At 45.8% G+C, this 19,149-nt stretch overlaps 1 protein-coding gene across 6 annotated transcripts in view; it reads right to left on the bottom strand.

Annotated features, from left to right (window-relative positions):
- Positions 1 to 1,069: 1,069 nt before the first annotated feature.
- Positions 1,070 to 19,149, bottom strand: part of LGMN (legumain) — a 135,411-nt gene continuing 117,331 nt past the window's right edge. For all 6 annotated transcript variants that reach the window (XM_085626495.1, XM_085626496.1, XM_085626498.1 and 3 more), the window contains 4 exons: positions 8,522 to 8,722; positions 7,471 to 7,641; positions 6,727 to 6,794; positions 1,070 to 2,030 (listed from right to left, as the gene is read on the bottom strand). In XM_085626495.1, coding sequence (XP_085482621.1) covers positions 1,988 to 2,030; positions 6,727 to 6,794; positions 7,471 to 7,641; positions 8,522 to 8,722 — 483 coding nt within the window. In that variant the 3' untranslated portion in view covers positions 1,070 to 1,987. The remainder of the gene's footprint in view (positions 2,031 to 6,726; positions 6,795 to 7,470; positions 7,642 to 8,521; positions 8,723 to 19,149) is intronic.

The following is a 19,149-nucleotide window of genomic DNA, read 5'->3' as shown; positions in this document are numbered from 1 at the left end:
ATAGTACATTCAGAGTCTTGAGATGCAGCTGATGAATAGCCCTACTAGCCCGGTGATAGTACATTCAGAGCCTTGAGATGCCGCTGATGAATAGCCCCACTAGCCCGGTGATAGTACATTCAGAGCCTTGCGATGCAGCTGATGAATAGTCCCCCTAGCCCGGTGATAGTACATTCAGAGCCTTGAGATGCAGCTGATGAATAGCCCCACTAGCCCGGGGATAGTACATTCAGAGCCTTGCAATGCAGCTGAGGAATAGTCCCACTAGCCCCGTGATAGTACATTCAGAGCCTTGAGATGCAGCTGATGAATGGGCCCACTAGCCCCGTGATAGTACATTCAGAGCCTTGAGATGCAGCTGATGAATAGTCCCACTAGCTCCATGAAAGTACAACCAGAACCTTGAGATGGAGCTGATGAATAGGCCCACTAGCCCGGGGATAGTACATTCAGAGCCTTGAGATGCAGCTGATTAATAGTCCCACGAGCCCCGTGATAGTACATTCAGAGCCTTGAGATGCAGCTGATGAATAGTCCCACTAGCACAGTGATAGTACATTCAGAGCCTTGAGATGCAGCTGATGAATAGTCCCACTAGCCCCGTGATAGTACATTCAGAGCCTTGAGATGCAGCTGATGAATAGTCCCACTAGCTCCATGAAAGTACAACCAGAACCTTGAGATGGAGCTGATGAATAGGCCCACTAGCCCGGGGATAGTACATTCAGAGCCTTGAGATGCAGCTGATTAATAGTCCCACGAGCCCCGTGATAGTACATTCAGAACCTTGAGAAGCAGCGGATGAATAGTCCCACTAGCCCTGTGATAGTACATTCAGAGCCTTGAGATGCAGCTGATGAATAAGCCTCACACGTTAGTACGTAGGCCAGAGAGCCTCCTAGTGGCAGGGTAGCCAGGCCACCGACACAAAATGCACCATAACAGGCAACATCATCAGGGTTTGACATTCGCACTTAGCGCAGAGCTCCCCTGTGTTACCTTATAAAGAGTTACTTAATAAAGACTTTTTAAAGTTCACTCTTTAAATAAAACGGAATACAGACAGAGATTTCAGAAACAGATTTTATTTGAGAGCATTTTTCCTTTCAAGCTTCGGTCATTTATTAGCATAAATCTCACAACAGACATTCTTGTGTCAGTGCAACAACTTGCTGCTTGAAGGCTGCATCGGATTTAAAGCTTTCAGTTGAAGCCGGAGCTTCAGGATTCAGAACCATGTTTGTACATCTGCAGAATCATTCGCTAAACTAAAAATGCCTGTAAAAGGGGCTCAGTCCTCTTTTTCAAGGCGAAGGCCAACACTGCTTTAAAAAGGATAAAACCCTGGTCTCCCTAGGTTTAAAAATCAAAGTGAAATTAACTAGCAAGAGTATATTTGCCGATAGGTTCTTAAAAAAAAAAAAAAAGGAAAGGACCAGAAAGCATCATTCTGTAAACATCTGAATGCCCGAATGCTGTTTTGACTTAAAAAAAAAAATGTACAGCAGCATGTTCATTTGATAAGTGCGTAATGAAATCACATTATTACGAGTCGTAGCAAAGCTGAAGTCAGTAGTGCAAAAGAACACCTTTCAGTCCAGTACAAAACACAGCTAAGTGCAGAGGGTGTGGTCAGTTGATTAACGCAGGCAGCCCAAGGAACATTCATCGTGTAAGCTATTGTCCAGTTTGCATATCTTATACTACCTGATATTCACTTATTATTTGTGATATATGTAGCTAGAGTTCAGGGGTTTCTGAAGCAGGTTGAGCCTCTGCAGGGATTTCTAATTTATATATCTTCATTCCAGGCGAGATCAGTGTCATTGAGATTAAGAACCAACTTCCTGGAGTTCTGGGAGACTTGGGCAGCCGGTAACAGTCTTCCTTTAGCATTACTGGCACGCAAGGTAGAGAGCAGTACCTTCTCACGGGGCGCAGGACTTTTGGTCCCTAGATTATGGAAACCACGGCTGCATGTTTGGGTTCAGTTCCGGCCCAGGCACTCCATGTTCATGGCCTGCTGAATTCTGCAAGAGAGGAGACACAACATCTGTCAGTCAGGTTATCCGTGTCCTCCCTGTTTTTTTGATTCAGTATATTAAACACCCCACCCAAAAAAAAGCTTTTAGAATCTATGTGGCTTCTCTCCCACACCCGCCCAACAGCGACCCACACAAAGCATCCGTCACTGCTTGTGACTAATCTCACCAACCCTCAAGGAGGAACATGAAACTGCACAGCTGACTAAAAGACACCAAACATTAGCAAGTTAACTTCTGCTTACTACTCCGCTCTCGTGGTAGCTAGGGAAAATATTTTCTGAAGAGACGAAGGCCATAGTTGTTTCCAAAGTGCATTGCATGTGCACAGCACCTAGATTAGCATAGGATAACTGTCACAGGTAGCCACCAATGGGCTACTTAAAGTCAGAGACGTGATATGTGCCTGGAAGCACAGATCAGCAAGGAGAAAGAGGACCGCGTGGCCACACAATCCCAAGCGGGGGTTTCGATTTTGAAACTTCGACCCAGCTTTAAACATGGTGTACACTTTTCAGGGTCAAAGGATCACCAGCAGAGGCAACAACTTTAGTTAAACCAAGACCTGAGCAAGATCTCCAATGCAACTCAAATGAAGACCCACATCGCTTCTGAATCAAAACACCGACACGCATACAAATAAACTGCCCAAACTTTGGGAAAGAATACTACCAACAATTATTCACCCCTGTCAAGTGGGTTTTGTAAGAGGGAGATTGGGAAGTTATAACACGTTCCTCAAGTGACATGCGTATCCGTGGTCATGGATGTCAAAGGTCTTTGAAATAGTATCTAAGAATTTTGCCTGAAAATTAGTGGAATGCTTCAGATTTGGCAATTCATTTGTGCGAATGTTCATTGCCTCCCAATGCTCCCACAGAAAATGTTTATAAATAGGTCAACTATTCTACCATTTTAATCAGCACAAAGTACTGGCCAAGAAGGCTCCCTCTCCTCGTTTCTTTGTTCAAGGACTTTGCACCACTCATCAAGAAGATCAGTCATGCTCCTCCGTACAAGGTGTAAAGGTGCAGAAGATGCTTGGGCAAATGATATAATTTTCTTTCTATCTCCCCCAGATTCCTCCATAACAGTAAATACCACGCCCCCATTTTCAGAACCCAGCACCCCCACCTAGAATTAGCCTCTCTATGGTGTAGCTCCCGGACTTCGGCCCTGTACAGTGCTCCGCTGCCTTTCAGCCTGATGTGAACTATACATCTACCACATATATGCAAACATATCCAATTAGTTCTATAACAAATATATGAAATTGGAAATAAATGCTTATGATATATGTTTAAAAGCAAAGTATTTTATAGAGGCATGAACTGTACAACTCAAAAAATAAGAGGATGTGTCTGCTAAGAATGAAACCTCGCGGGAAAGCTAGTAATTGCTGCGATGCTCAACTACAAGCTAAGTATGCTGCTAATAATAGTTTATGAAATCTTGTTTATGATAATAAGAGAACCTTCATCTTCGCTTCCCGTGGAAATAGGAACACGAACCATGAATACAGTAGGCTGCTTGGGGACAATAGGGATCTGGTTCTTAAGGAAGGGAAAGGAGGAAGACGGCTCAGAAGTGTCACTAGATAGTTTAAGCGGTCTGGACAAATTTATGATAATACTTTTTATAGCAAATTCTCTATGATCAAAATTGTACTCTTTTTGCCTATATGCACATATATTGTACTGATTTTAATGAATTATGTAATAAAGGAATATTGACTGACTAGTTTCTGAAAACTATTGCATGTTTTCGATAACATTATCAACAAATAGGATGAGACTGGCAAAAAGCTACAATGGTCTTCCAGAAATGAACAGCCCTAAACCAAATGATGGAATGAATGTTGAAGTATTTCCATACTTTCATATAGTGTTTAGAGCGCATAACACAAAAGAATAATTGAAAGAGCGTCACATTAAGCCGATCCATACTTATGGAAGCCCCTGTAGATCAGTGGAACCTGAAAACAGCACCTTTAATTCGACGAAACAATTAGATACAAACAGATTTAATGCTGCATGATATGTTGATAGTCTTTACACAAATAGAAAGGAAATAAATATATTATAGTAAACCACAAAACACTAATACAAACATAAATGCAAAAACCCACACACACAATTACTTAACGATGCTACGAAGGGCATGAAAGCCCACTACCTGAACCGCAACTGAGGGTACCCTGGACACTGGCAAGCTCTATTCAGACCACTTCATAGGAAATGTGATCAATGTAAAATTCCTTTAATCACCGATTGCCTAAAAGAAGTCCACAAAAAATGCCATGCAAGGCCCACACACACAACAAAAAACTTGAAGCTGTAATACACTAATTGCTGAGAGGTTTAACTGTTATTCGAAGAAGATTTGAAGAAATACACAGCCAGATAATAGAGGGTTAAAGTACAATTGGCCACTGATGATATGCCTCTCCCAGCTAACTTAAGTCCATATATTACGCGAAACCTTTTCCTGATAGCTGTGATATGAGCAGCGCGCATTTGTTCGAGAGAGGTCAATGCTGGTACTCGAAAGGATACTGTTGCAGAGGTCGCTTTGCTGAAAGCATATCCTTTGGCAGCCCAGTCCTGCGCAATACTAAGGCGAGTGTCTGATATTCTCCAGTTTGCCATAAAGGTAACAGCTTGTTGTAGGTAAAGTTGGAAAACACCTACTGTATTCCAAACAGTGGACTCTTGTTTGATTTGTGCCTCTTTGCGACAAAATACAGGCAAAACTGATCCCGCAAATCACGGTCACAGCATCACCCCAAGATATCCCTCTCAAGCGATATTTGACTGAAGTCACCCGAGCTAGTGTCACCTGAACCTGCACAGTCAGCAGAAAAATATGCTCTCAGTTACACCACTGAAAATGGACCTCCCTACCTCTATATGCTTCTGTTCACCTGTTTACTCTCCACCCTGGATGCGGTGCATTATATCTTACAATAATAACAGAGAACAATTTGAAGTGCCTCGTGCTTTTACAAGAGCACTGTATTGCTTGAACAAAAACAACTATGTCCAGACATACTATGAGAAATACTTTCAAAATAACCACACTGCTTCTACAACATGTTCATCTTAGTAGGAGCCTGGAGTTATTATTGTGACCCAAGTAACACTGTGTGTTTAGAACTGTTCTTTTTTTATTTTCCTTCTTTTACTTTAAGTAAAGTTTGATTTTATTATTCATTTACGTTGAAATTATGTTAATACCCTCTTTTAACACAGTGTAGGCAGAGGGAGGTGTTAAGAAAGTGGGTTTGCTGGGAGGCCTAAGAAGGGGTATTTGTGTAACAAGTGGAGTGAGCTTGGTGCTCTGTGGGGGAGGTGGCTGGGATGAAAGCTCTAGCATAGAGTACCAAAGCAGGCCAGGGACCCTAGGCATTGAGATTCAGGGGGTCGGTGGAACCATTTGTATGCTAAAGGGAGGAGGGGCAGGAATGGTAATGCAAGAGTGGAAAGAGAACACATGTTCCCGGGGGTAGTGCATAGTCGTGGGGCGTCCAGGTGCATGGGACATAGTAGGCTGCGGTATCCAGTGGCACTGATAAACAGAATAAATAGGACACATATTAGCTAAATGCCCTTTGTACTGTTTACCGATTTGCTGACAAGCTGTGGGACAGGAGTACTAGAAAGACAGTGGGTCGAGTTTGCCAAGGTCCACTGGATACAATTCATTAAAATTCACTGAGTGCACATCATCAGTCATGCAACAGTTGCACTTCATCTCACCTCACTGAGCACATACTGCTGACACTTGATGAAGGCATTTTTAGCTAAGGTCAATGGGAAGTCAAGTCTTCTGTATAGTTCACTAACCATACCGGGGATGTGCAACACCAACAAAATAGTGGCACATCAAAGACTATAGTGAAAAGGCACTGAGTGTAAGGAGCAGTAACAGGGTTCTACAGGACAAGATGTGGGGCAGATCTCTGATGCAGTTGTCTGGCGGCCTGGAGAACCAGTGGGACAGGCAATTGTCAGTGGGTAAAGTAGCTCAGAGATCTGTCACTCATCATCCGTGGCTGTACACAGGTTTCCCCATGCATTCTGCAGCAAGTTGATGTCCTACTGCATATCCGATCACTTGTCCATCACCCTGCAGTTACATGTGCTGTTTAACATTTATCATGTCCCGCCACTGCTTCACCCAGATGTCCATCATGTTTTACCTGTCCCTTGCAGAATGTGTTCAGACCATCCCAGATAAAAAAAGCTATTCACAAACCCCTAAAGGGAACATTTGCAACCAACCACCCCTCCTTTATCCTTCGTCTAGGCAGTACAACTCCCGCTTCCACAGCGGTCACCTTTGCTGACACATGCAGAAACTTCTATGTTTAATGACCATGCTGATTTAAAAGCTTTGGACAAACATGGTTTTGTACACTCAGTTATTTAAATAGTTAAGGATAAGAGGTTAAAATGCTACACAGGAACAATACACAAAGAGGTGATGTGGTTCGACCACCAGAGAAAAGTGTGCTACCAGTCGAAAAAAGGGATATTAGACATATGTGGACAGCATAGCATAGTGCCAGTATGAATATTTGCAAAAAGTGCATAAGGCAAACTCTGAAAAATGACAGCCTTTTGCGCTAATATATACTTTACTGATGCGTAGTATTTAAAATGACAATGCATCAAGTACTTACTTTCCAATGGGGTAGCGTCTTTCACAAAGGTTGACGAGAGCATAGAGGTGCCTCAGAGCATACTCATACTGTAAAAGGAAGAAAATACTTTTATTAAGCCATATATTTCTTGCACGTATATAGCATTCTTTCACCTCCCCACTCCACAGTTCTCGTACTGCAACAGGCCACTAAAGTAGTGAGAAGACTGGGAAAAGTACATAACATTTTTAAAAGACTGTTCATCTCAATTCAAAGGAGTACAGTTAGCCATCAAACACTGCTGAGTACATTTAAGAGTTCAAAGTAGTCAGCCGTAAAGGTAAAACATTTTCAGAAAACTGGTTTTCCATATGGATTTCAATACACCTACCAATCAGGTACAAATGTGATGTCTGGATAGTTAAGAATAGCTAGGAAGTGAAGAAAGTTCATGGTCTGGACAGGGAGTTGTGGAAGTTTTGTTGTACAAGGGGATCACTGTTCTTCATGAGGTGCGAGAGAATTGTATCCCAGAGGCAGAATGGATGGCGGGACAAACAGGTGTCTGGCCTTGGGGAAGCAGATATAACTACTTGGTGACGGTGGGCTGTTAACTCACACTAGAGAAGATGATGGATCTGCAGGGTGATACAGGAGTGATGTGCGGCAAATGTATTGTGAGGTTGAACAGTGACAGAGTAAGACCCTCAGAATAGAGAATGTTTCAGGTGGGGCTCACGGATTGAAATTTGAGATTGTAGATAAAAAGTAATAGAAACTCACGGTAGGAGCGTGCCAGTTGAAGCAGCGGGTTTTGAAGTACTCGACAGCGGCCCTGTAACACTTGCGTTCATTGATGATCAGTCTCTCCGTCAGAATCTGTTGGGCGTGATCATCTGATCCGGTTACAGCGTACACAATCTTCTTCATGGTCTCTGCAATTAATTGTTTTGCCTGAAACATTGGTACAAAGTTTAGCAACAAATGTAGGTTTTCCATTGAAACAAACAAGCACACCCAGTTTTGGTTAAAAAAAAGAGAAAGAAAACCAGAACTTGAGGACAGCTTGGGTTCACACTAATTGGTAAAGTGAAGAAGCCGAGACGAAAAATCCAGCACTCCTGCTTCTGCAGTCTCTAACTTAATCACACTGCCGCCCAGAAATCATAGTACCTGTTACACACCGGCCAATCCGGGGGTCTACCTCATGCTAAGCAAAGGACGGATCTGGGAAATAATATCAACAACTTGTAACCTGAGATCTTCCACGTCACTGGTCCTAGTCAGATACCCAGCTATGGTAGTTAGGCCCACCTGGCCTGCTACTTTCCACTCCAGATTTCAACTTTTCCTCTCTCACTCAAATTCAGCCAGTCTGCTCCCAACATTTTAAAGGTAACAGCACAAACATAGTTTGGACAAATGATGTCATGTGCACAGAAAAAAACTCTCACACAGAAATAAACACCACCACGTGAAATGCTGCGCCAAAGAATAAACACAACAGCAGCTCCTGCCTCAAGGCAAACTCCAGGCAATGCACCCGGAGAGAATTATAAAATGTTCACAACACAGCTCACTGGAAATATTCCAAAATATAGAAACACTGTAGGCGCATAGTAACATTGGTTACCGAGTGGTCAGCAACTGAACTCTTCTAGGAATTAATCCTGAACTAGAAAAACCCCCAGTTTAGATTGTGTAGCGGGTGGGGTTGGGGGGTGAGGGATTTGACCAAGCACACTGATACAGCAGTCACCACACAAAGTGATTTAAACGAGGGTTCGAGACTGAAATAAAACTGGTTGAGATCATTTGAATTGCGCGTTGTTACCTCAAGGTGCGCCTTCATCTCTGTCAGGATGGCCATTGCCTTGTTAACATCATTCGTGGCCATGAACTTTCTCTTCATGATGGCAAGGGGGACATCGGGGCTGGGAATGAGGTCGAGCTGCTTCACTGGCGGAAGTGACATAGGCAGAGCAGATTTACTTCCGAATCCCTGGAACTGCATCACTTTCATTTGGGAGATTGTCTGCAAAAAACACATATGTAAAGGATAATTCAACATTATGCTCTACACAGCTTATCCATTTTGGCTTGTATATTATTTATTTCAGTTTTATGCTGCTGCTGCTGCACACCTCCAAGTATATTTTTAATATTCACACCTTGCAACCGGCCAACTTATATTTCCAGCAAGTCTGTATTCGTAGAACGTATAACGAAAAGTTTCTTACCTGTCGGTGTAGTTTTGCAGCTTGAAGATCTTTCTGGATTCACTATGCTGTGCATTATTCCGCGATCTTGTGGTTGGGTCCGGATTCGTAGTCTTTTCTTTGTTTTTTTTTTTTTTTTTTGTAGCCCAGGTGGGCGTCGACGTCCACCATTTGGTGCACCTCCCGTGACGTCGTCGTGCTTCCTGCGGAAGTCCCACCTTTGGGGCGCCATCTTCGGGTTCTTTTTTCCCTTTTTTCTTTTCTTTTTTTTTTTTTTAACCCTAGGCGATTGATTAATCCTTTTGTCCATATTTCTGTACGTTTCCACTTCTTTGATCCTATCCATTTCACCCCCTCTTCCTCCAGCCTCATCTTCCTGGCGGAGGTGGGTGGGTTCGCTAGTGAATCCAGAAAGATCTTCAAGCTGCAAAACTACACCGACAGGTAAGAAACTTTTCGTTTTGCAGCGTGAATCTTTCTGGATTCACTATGCTGTGCATAGATTTTGTAGCGGTTTTCCTATTTTTGTGGTGGCTGGGTGGAAGATGATCGCTGGTCGTTGAAAATGTGTTGTAGCACCTTCTGTCCGACCTGTGCTTCCTTATTCATTTGAATGTCCACGCAGTAGTGCTTTGTGAACGTGTGCACAGATGCCCAAGTTGCTGCGAGACAAATGTCTTGGATGGGCGTGTTTGCCAGGAAGGCAACTGTGGCCCCCTTCTTCCTTGTGGAGTGAGCTTGGGGCCCCTCTGTTAGCTCCTGTCCAGCCTGTTTGTGACAGAATTGAATAGTGAGGGCAATCCATCTAGCGATGGTGCCCTTGGTCACTGGTCTACCCATGAAGCTAGTAGCAAAGGACACAAACAGCTGCTTCGACTTCCTGAGTTCCTTGGTTCTTTCAATGTAGTGCATCACCGCTCTTCTGGCATCGAGGGTGTGCAGGGCCTTTTCTGCGTTTGTAGTCGGGTTTTGGAAGAAACTCGGTATCTGGATACTCTGATTCATGTGGAACGCCGACACTACCTTGGGCATGAAGTGTGGGTCCGTCCTCAGGACTACCCTGTCTTTGTGAATTTGAATGTAGGGCTCCTGTAGCGTTAGTGCTTGAAGCTCGCTCACCCTGCGTAGTGAGGTTATGGCCACTAGAAAGGCAGTTTTCATCGTCAACCTTTGTAGAGTGGCCTTGTGAATGGGTTCAAACGGCGCCTTCATGAGCTCCGTCAGAACCACGTTTAAATTCCATGCCGGCGGCGGCAACCTTTTCGGGGGTGCCATTCTTTTGGCTCCCTCCATGAATCTCTTCACCACCTGCGAGGTGAAGAAGCTTCCACCCTTCTCACCTCTGGTGTAGGCAACGATCGCTGCTAGGTGTACCCTTAGGGAGCTCGAGCAGAGGTTACTCTTTAGAAGGTGTGTGAGGTACCTCAGCACAGTTGAGTCTCTTGTCATTCTGTTTTGCAGGCCCTTTTTCCTGCACCACACCGTGAATCTCTTCCACTTTGCGCTGTAGCACTTTCTTGTAGTAGGTTTCCTTGCCTCCCGTAGCACTCGCATAGTGCTCTGAGGTAACCTTAGGTGTGCGAACTCTAGGTCTTCAGGAGCCATGCTGCTAGGTTGAGTGTCTCTGGCTCTGGGTGCAGGACCTCCCCGTTTTGCATTGAGAGCAGGTCTTTTCTCCTCTCGAACCTGTACGGATTGCCTTGCGCCATTTCTTGAATCTGTGAGAACCATGTCTGCCTCGCCCACTGTGGAGCCACCAGGATCAGAGTCATGTTGCTGGTTCTGCACTTGTCGAGCACTCTGTGCAACAGGGGTATCGGTGGAAAGGCGTAGGCAAATGTCCTCCACCAGCTTATCCATAGGGCATTTCCCTTGGATTGCTGATCTGGTTGCCTGGACGCGAAGCTTTGGCATTTTGCATTGTGGCGTGTTGCAAATAGGTCTATTGTGGGAGTCCCCCATCTCTGGAAGATTTTCTCCGTTTCCTGGCCATTGAGCTCCCACTCGTGTGATGCTGAGGTCTGTCTGCTCAGCCAGTCTGCCTCCACATTGTCCTTCCCTGGTAGGTGAATTGCCAGTAGATCTATCTTGAGAGGTATGGCCCATCTCCAAATCTCCTGAGCTAGGGATGAGAGGGGAAACGACTGTGTCCCCCCTTGTTTGTTGATGTAGAACATCGCCGTGGTGTTGTCTGTCTGTACCAACACCCTCTGGCCGAACAGGTGTCTCTGGAATGCCTTCAGGGCTAACAGTATCATTTTCAACTCGAGGTAGTTGATGTGGCGGACCGCGTCTGCTGGAGCCCATAGACCCCTCACTCTGAGGTTGTCCATGTGCGCTCCCCATCCCTTCTGCGATGCGTCCGTGGTAATGGTCATTGTTGGGCTTGGTGGTGTCAGGCTTCTCCCCGTTGTTATGTTGTCTCTGTTCCACCAAGTTATCTCCTCCTGCACTGCGTGCGTAACAACCACTAGATCCTCCCAACTTCCGTTTGCTTGTGACCATTGCTGTTGCAGCCATTCCTGGAATGGTCTCATGTGCAGGCGTACATTCGGCACCAGCTGGATACAGGACGCCATCATTCCCATCATCTTGCTCACCGCCCTCACTGTCAGAGCTCGCCCCTTCTGGTAGAGCTGCGTCTCCTTCAGTAGAGCATCTGTCCTCCTGTCGCTGGGCACTACTGTACTGTTGAGGGAGTTGATCTTTGCCCCCAGGAAAATCTTTACCTGTTCCGGTTCCAGCGATGATTTTCCCCAGTGGATGGAAAATCCCAGATTTGTGAGGGTGTCTGTTACGCGTTTTGCGTGCCTCTCGCACTTCTCGCGTGAGTTTGCCTTGACCAGCCAGTCGTCCAAGTAGGGGTATATGTGTATTCCCTGCTTTCGTAGGTGTGCCGCTACCGCCGACAGGCATTTTGTAAAGACCCTTGGCGCTGATTTTAATCCGAAGGCCAGGGTTGTGAACTGGTAGTGTTCCTGTTCGATGTTGAATCTTAGAAGGCCCTTGTGCCTTCTGTTTATTGGGATGTGAAGGTAGGCATCCTTGAGGTCCACGGTGACCATAAAGTCCCCTTCTCTTATCTGTGGCAGTACCTCCTGCAGTGAAGTCATTTTGAACCTTTGCGTTCTGATGAACTTGTTTAGGTAACGGAGGTCCAGTATGGGTCTGAGGTCTCCGTCTACCTTCGGAACCACGAAGTAGTTTGAGTAGACCCCTTTGTTGCGTTCCCTGAACGGCACTGTCTCTATGGCTCCCTTTTGTAGGAGTTTCCGCGTTTCTTCTCTGAGTATTGCCAGTTCTTGGGCCGATCTCTGTCTTCCCTTCGGCTTCCTGTTTGGAGGTCTTTTCTCCAAGTCTACGCAGTATCCGTACTGCACGATGTTCCGTATCCACTTGTCTGTGGTTATACGCCGCCACTCCTGAAGGTAGAACCTCAGCCTTCCGCCTACTGGTGACGTATGCTCGTAGGCTCTTGAATCTTCTCTTCCCCCTGATGACACTTTTTTGCGCCTCACCCTTGGGGACCTTACGAGGGTAGGCGTCTTCTTGCGTGCTGAGTCACTTCGAGGAGGGCTGATCGCCCCCTCTCCTCCTTTGGCCACGTCCGTTCCCTCTCCCGCGAAAGGACTGGCCCCGAGGTTGATATTGCCAGCTTTGCTTCTGCTGACTTTGTCCGTGACCTTCGCCCTGCTGACCTTGTTGGAACGCCTGGTGCGACGTCCCCTGTTGGCTTCCACCCCTACCGTAGGGTCTCCTCGAGGGATTTCCTCGTCTCATTCCCCTCAGCTGTAGGGCCCCCATGGACCTCGCTGTCTCGTTTTCCTTCTTGAGCTGGGTGAGCTTTTCGTCCACCGTTGCTCCGAACAGTGTCTCTCCGTTGAAGGGGGTGCCAAGGATGTTGTTCTGCACTTCCGGTTTGAATCCCGAGATTCTTAGCCATGCATGCCTCCTCTCTGTGACCCCTATGGCCATGAGTCTTGCTGAAGTCTCTGCCCCATCCAACGCCGTCTTTATACAGGAGTTGGCGATGTTCTTGCCTTCATCCACCAGGTGAGAGGCTCTCTGGCGGTATTCTTCGGGGAGGTGCTTTACTAGCTCCCCCATCTCATCCCAGTGTTGGTATTGGTGTGTATTGAGGAGAGCATTCGAATTCGCCATGCGCCAGTGCATTGCGGCGTTCCTCTCGACCTTTCTGCCTGTGAGGTCGATCCTCCTGCTCTCTTTATCCGGAGGTGGGCCCGAAGTTGCTGGAACGTTGGCCCTTCTCCTGGCCGTGGAGGCTATGATGGAGTCTGCGGTGACGCTACCCTTGATGTAAGGTGGGTCCAGGGAGGAGTGCTTATATTTCTTCTCTGTCCTGGGCGTGATCGACCGGCAGGTGGCAGGCTCCTTGAAGGCTTCTCTCCCCTGGTTCATCACGCTTTGTAGCATGGGGAGGAACTGACTCCTAGTCTGGATGGGGAGCAGTGTTTCGACGAGAAAATCGGCTTTCGGCCTCTCCTCGTCGAGTTTGACGCCGAAGGCCATTGCTGCGCTCTTCACCACCATATTGTACACCCCGATGTCGTCGGGTGGCGAAGGCCTCGAGGGGTACGTGTCCACGGCCTCCTCCGGGTTTTCGGTGTCGAGATCGTGCCATTCGACGTCGTTGCTGGTAGATGCCGCCGATTCGTAGAACGACTGTTGGTCTTCTTCCTCGGCTTCTTCCTCATAATAGGGCTCCTCTTCTTCCTCGAGATCCCTTGTCAGCCCTTCGGCGTCGAACTCGTCTTCGACCTCGACGACGTCCGCCGATGAAACCGTTGGAATCTTGAATTCCTTCATCCTGGCGTCGAACTCCTTCTTCCTTTGAAGGATGTTCTCCATTTCGGCCTCGAGCCGCCTCTTCTTTTTCTCCATTTCGGAGATGCTTTCGGCGTCGACCGCGGGTCTTTTCGATGAAACTTGCGTCGACGTCGAACGTTCTTTCTGCGTCGATCGGCCAGTTTCATGGGATGATTTCGACGACCCTTGCCTTTCGGCGTCTTTCTGCACCAGGGAGTCCTTTTGTAAGGATCCGCTGGGCCTTTTGTCCGAAGTTCCCCCTTTGGACGTCGAAGTTTTCGGCGCCGGGGCTCCCTTCGTGGACCTTGACTCAGTTTTTCTCGAGTCACCCTCGTGTTTTCGAGGTGTTTTTTGATTTGCGCTCGACGATTCTCTTACCTCGTCTTCTTTTTTCTTGTCGGTCTCTACGACCGTGAAGTTTTCGGCTGTCTCGGCGACGTTGTCCTCGTCGTCCGTGTCGAGGCCCAGCTCGTAGAGTGTCGGGGGTTTCCCTTTGCCATCCATGTTGGCGTTGGCTCTTCTCTGCCTCTCTCTCACCCTGAGTGTCTTCGGCGCGAAGGCTGAGCAGGCGTTGCAGTCGATACTCTGGTGATCCACCGGTAGGCAGAGGTTGCAGACCGGATGCTGGTCTTTCTGCGCGAACTTGTGGTGGCAGTTTGGGCAGAACTTGAATGGCGTCTTGTCCATTTCGCTCAGGGTCTCTGAGCGTGCATTCTCCAAGGCTGTCGAAGAAAAAAGGTTCGCTGGTCCTCTTTCTTCCCGCTCCTGATGAAATCTGTTCTATTCCTGATGTCTTCTCTCGATTCTATCGATGAAACTCGCTTTTCTTCCTTCTTCCTCCGAGTGAATTTCTGGAGCTTCCCGATGACGATCCAGACCCAACGGCGGAAAAAAGAATCTGAAGATGGCGCCCCAAAGGTGGGACTTCCGCAGGAAGCACGACGACGTCATGGGAGGTGCACCAAATGGTGGACGTCGACGCCCACCTGGGCTACAAAAAAAAAAACAAAAAACAAAGAAAAGACTACGAATCCGGACCCAACCACAAGATCGCGGAATAATGCAGAGCATAGTGAATCCAGAAAGATTCACGCTGCAAAACTGTTTGATCTGAAATAAACTGAGGATCAATAGTTGGAGAGTGTGGACGGTGTAGAATCAAGGACTGACAAGATAGTCTGGGATGAGACGAGATGTGAGCAGGGGGAAGGATGAATATGCAAATCTAGTTATAATCACATGATGTTAAGTGGGTGCTGGTAGACAGCTAAGGTCTCCTAATAAAATAGAAGACAGCCTTCTACTCTAGCAAACCTAATGTAGAGATAGCGAAGAAAGTGCGTTTTACTAAGTTTGAGTTGGTAAATGTGGGGGAAGTAGTTAAGATTTTGTCCTGTATAGGGGGAAAGATGGAAAAGAATAGAGGAGGCAGGAGATACCGATGATACCACACGAACATTGCGTTGGACGAAGAGGGTGGAAATCAGAAGATGATTAAAAGGCTTACACCCTCATTACCTGGAACGTCCTGTGTGTGAGCGCGCTGCAGACAAGGCACAAAATTCACGCTTTTTTAAAACATGGGGGTTGCGGGTGGCTTAGCTTAAGTGCAAGAAACCCACTTTAGCATAGTAGGAGGGCAACACCTGCAACCTAGATCGAGAGGGCAAATATATTCAATGAGTTACTCATAACAAGCTCGGGGGGCACCGATTTGGGTGAGCCGCGGGGAATGGACATGACATTGATCTACAAGGAGGGAAGATATGTGTTCACGATCAGTAAGGTAGATGGTGTACTTGTAGCACCGTAGTCCTCGAATTCCCATGTCATTTATTCCCCTAAAGTAAAAAGAAAACCGCTCTCTTCAATACATTATTTGGAGAACTGGGCAGGTGGACTCACTGTCCATTCCTATTGAGCAGTGAATTCAGCAGCGTGATGGATTTAAACTGGCGCCAATCACAACCTCCACTACCCCAAGCACAAACAAAGGAAATAGCGAAAGCCGTAAGGCAATGCATACATAAATTGGTGGATACATGGAAGAACTGATATCCCCTAATATGGAATACTCATTTTATTCCCTGGCACATGATCTGCTGGTAAAGTTAGATCACGTAGTATGTTCCAGGCCACAGTGTGGCATACAGAATATTTGTGGAGGACCATTTCTTGTGATAACACCCTCACACTAGTATCAAGCGGGGAAGAAGGGCGACACGGATCCCAGCATGGTGAATAGAGAGAACAATGTTGGAGGGCACAGCCTTCTGTGCCGCTATTGAGGAATCCATTGATCATTATTCAAGGATTGCGAAGGGACTGCCTCCTCATTGGTGACAGAATGAGAAATGTTCAAGGCTGTAGTTAATGGACATTGTATTCAGATCACTACAGGAGCTAGAAGAAAGTTGGATCAGGAGTTAAAGTTTAGAAGGCAACCTGGGCTAGAGAGAAATATTGTAACTTAATAGAAAGGCAAAAGTGCATGGTCTATTCAGCATACATGATGAAAATTGGGGAGGGGTATGGCTGACAGATTGCTGGCATGAATGATCAGACCAGAAGAAAGGGATCCATTGTTGACAGTTTTAGAAGAAGAAGAAAAAGGGGTTACCAAGCACACAGCAAGAAATAAACATGGAAGTTTATGAATACCACACTAGGTTACACAGCGAGAGGAATAGACAACCCCAGGAGAAATAGAAGAGTATCCATGAGAGGTAAGCTTCCCGCATGTTGACCAAGAAACATGGGAGGGAGTGGAGTTACCAATAATGGCTGCGGAAATTTAAAGCACTATCTCGGAATTAGCAGCGAGGAAGATGCCAGTGACAGATAGGCTTCCACAAGAGTTATACAAAACATTTGTGGATCACCTAGCTCCTAGGCTTGTCACACTCTATGCAGCAGAGTTTGAGGAGGGCCGCTGCCCTCACCCCCACCAACAATTGGAGACATATTCTGACTAGTCCACATTGATTTTCGGCAGATGTGGATTTCCGGGCTGAACCCGGAAAAGTAAAATTACAAGATGGCTAGTTTGGCGCCTTGACTGCATCGAGGATCGCATAGCCTGAGGATTACCACTGACTGCAGACCTGATGTGCCCAACAAGGCACCTTACATGTACTTCCTGATACAACTTATAGCAAATTAGAAAGCCATTTCTGATGCTGCAACAGTCCCCATATTGATGTTTTACGCCTTGAAAAAGCCCTAGGCTTGTATGCCAGAAGGGGGCGAAACACATTTTGGCTGTTCTGGCTATTTCTACTGAGCACATGTGATTCTGACAATTTAGAGTCACATGTTTAAATCAATAAACAGATTGTGAATAAATCACTGAATGGAATTTCTAGAAATATCGTAACTTTATTGAACTTGCCTTGGTTTAATCGACTATCTTCTGAAAATAGCATCATACCAACCGCTATTCATACTGAACACATTTTAAAATCCTTGGGAAAATGTTGCCTTCCATGCACATGTAACTTAAATCTGACATAAATGGGTTAATCCGTGGGCACAATACATCAGTGAACATAAGAAGGCTGTTTCAAGTTATGGAGGAAGCCTTCTTGATTGACCAAATTAAATAGTGCTGGCTACAGGTCTAGAAAAAAAATATGATTCCCTAAGTTGGCAATATCTGGTTCGGTACTCAAGAAATTCGAACTAGGAGGAACTATGGTAAGGTGGATCTTGGCACTGTACACTGACTCTGAGGTGAGAGTTTGTACACGTACACGAAAAGGAGACAAGGATGCCCAGTGACCCCACAGTTCTTTGCACTTCTAATGAAACGCTTTGGTGCTAAAATGAAGGTTGAGGTGCAGTAATCAGAGATGCGACAATAGCATTCCTATAACATCCCTAAATGCCGATGATATGCTACTACAGATCAGAGATCAGGATTCGAGATGAATTGGATGAACACTTATTTCAACTCTGTCTGCCCAGGACAAAGGTAGGATGAGATTGGATAGGAAGGGAAGGAACAAAACGGGAAGGAAACACCTTCATGTACTTATGAGTGAGACTAGATCACACACTAACAGACTTGTCTGAGGGCAATCTAGTGGGTTTTATCTCAGCTCTGAGATGGCCGGCTTCATGTTGGAAGACTTTGCTGCTCTCAGTGGCAGGGAGGTATGCCCTCTCAAAAGGAGCAGTGTTCCCTCATCTCCTGTACTAATTCACCAGTCTCCCAATAGTGATTCCAGTGAAGATCTTTAGGGATTAAACATATTACTAAGAGACTTGATTTTAAACATTAGTAGGTATATGGTGGCATTTGGGAAGTTTTGACTTCTTGTAGATCAAGGCAGACCTTGGGCTCCAGACTTTGCAGCTCATCAGCCCAAACACAGTGACTGACCCGGGAAGTAGACAGATGCAATGTACCAAGGATGAGTTCAGAGTTAGAAGACGACTAGGGAAAAATGACTATATATGCTGCAATAACCAAAAGCGAAAATACAAAGAACCCCTTCCAGATTGGCATGAAAAGCTTAAAATGCTATCATAGGGTATTACATAGGACGGGGAGGAGCATGCTATGTGCAACAGCCTTTCCTTTCATGGGATTTCCAGAAGGGCTGGGCTGCAAATCAACTAGAAAACAGCAACAGTCTGAGAGGGTGGGGATCGCTAAGTTAGCAGACCTCTTGAAGTACAGTGAATTAGCTACATCTGAGCATCTACCAGAGAAGATTGGTATCCCCGAAGGAAAATTCCTAAAACTGTACCCTAGTTACAGGAATACTTAAAACAAGGGGAATAGGGAAACTAGAAATGCAACACATGAGAAAAAAAATACATATATGTATATATTTATATATATTACCTACTGGCAGTCACCAGTAGGTAGATATAGTTAGGACCTATTTTCCATAGGAAATCCGCAACATTCTATTTGGAATAACGTTGGCGACGAATCTTCGCGAAATTTTCCAAACTTTTGGCCAGTATATATATATACACACACACACACACAAATATATACACACACACAATATATAATATGGGAAATGAGAGTAGTGCTAATGTAGCTGCAGCAAGCCCTACCGTGGCGTGGCAGGAGCGGCCTTGACATCGTTGAAAATACAAGTGGGACTCGCATGTAGAAAGAGAACTTCATTAAAAGGAATGAGAGAAAAATATTACATGGAGCATATATGGCCCCTCAAATGACTGGTAAGATGTATGAAGTAGCCCCCATAGGTTGCCCACACTGCAGGGAGATGCAGGTAAACGCATGATATGGACATGCACTTTGTTGGCAAGGGATCATGGAGGTAATCCCACATATAACGCGACGTAAAGATTAAAATACAACTGATTTATGGGTTCTGGGCATGGAACCACACCCTAAAAATGCAAAGGTGGGCACAACTGGGCACATCTTGCA

Source organism: Triturus cristatus, chromosome 9, assembly GCF_964204655.1.
Source record: "Triturus cristatus chromosome 9, aTriCri1.1, whole genome shotgun sequence".
In the NCBI taxonomy this organism is placed as follows: Eukaryota; Metazoa; Chordata; class Amphibia; order Caudata; family Salamandridae; genus Triturus; species Triturus cristatus.
This window is presented reverse-complemented; position numbering and strand designations above follow the sequence as displayed.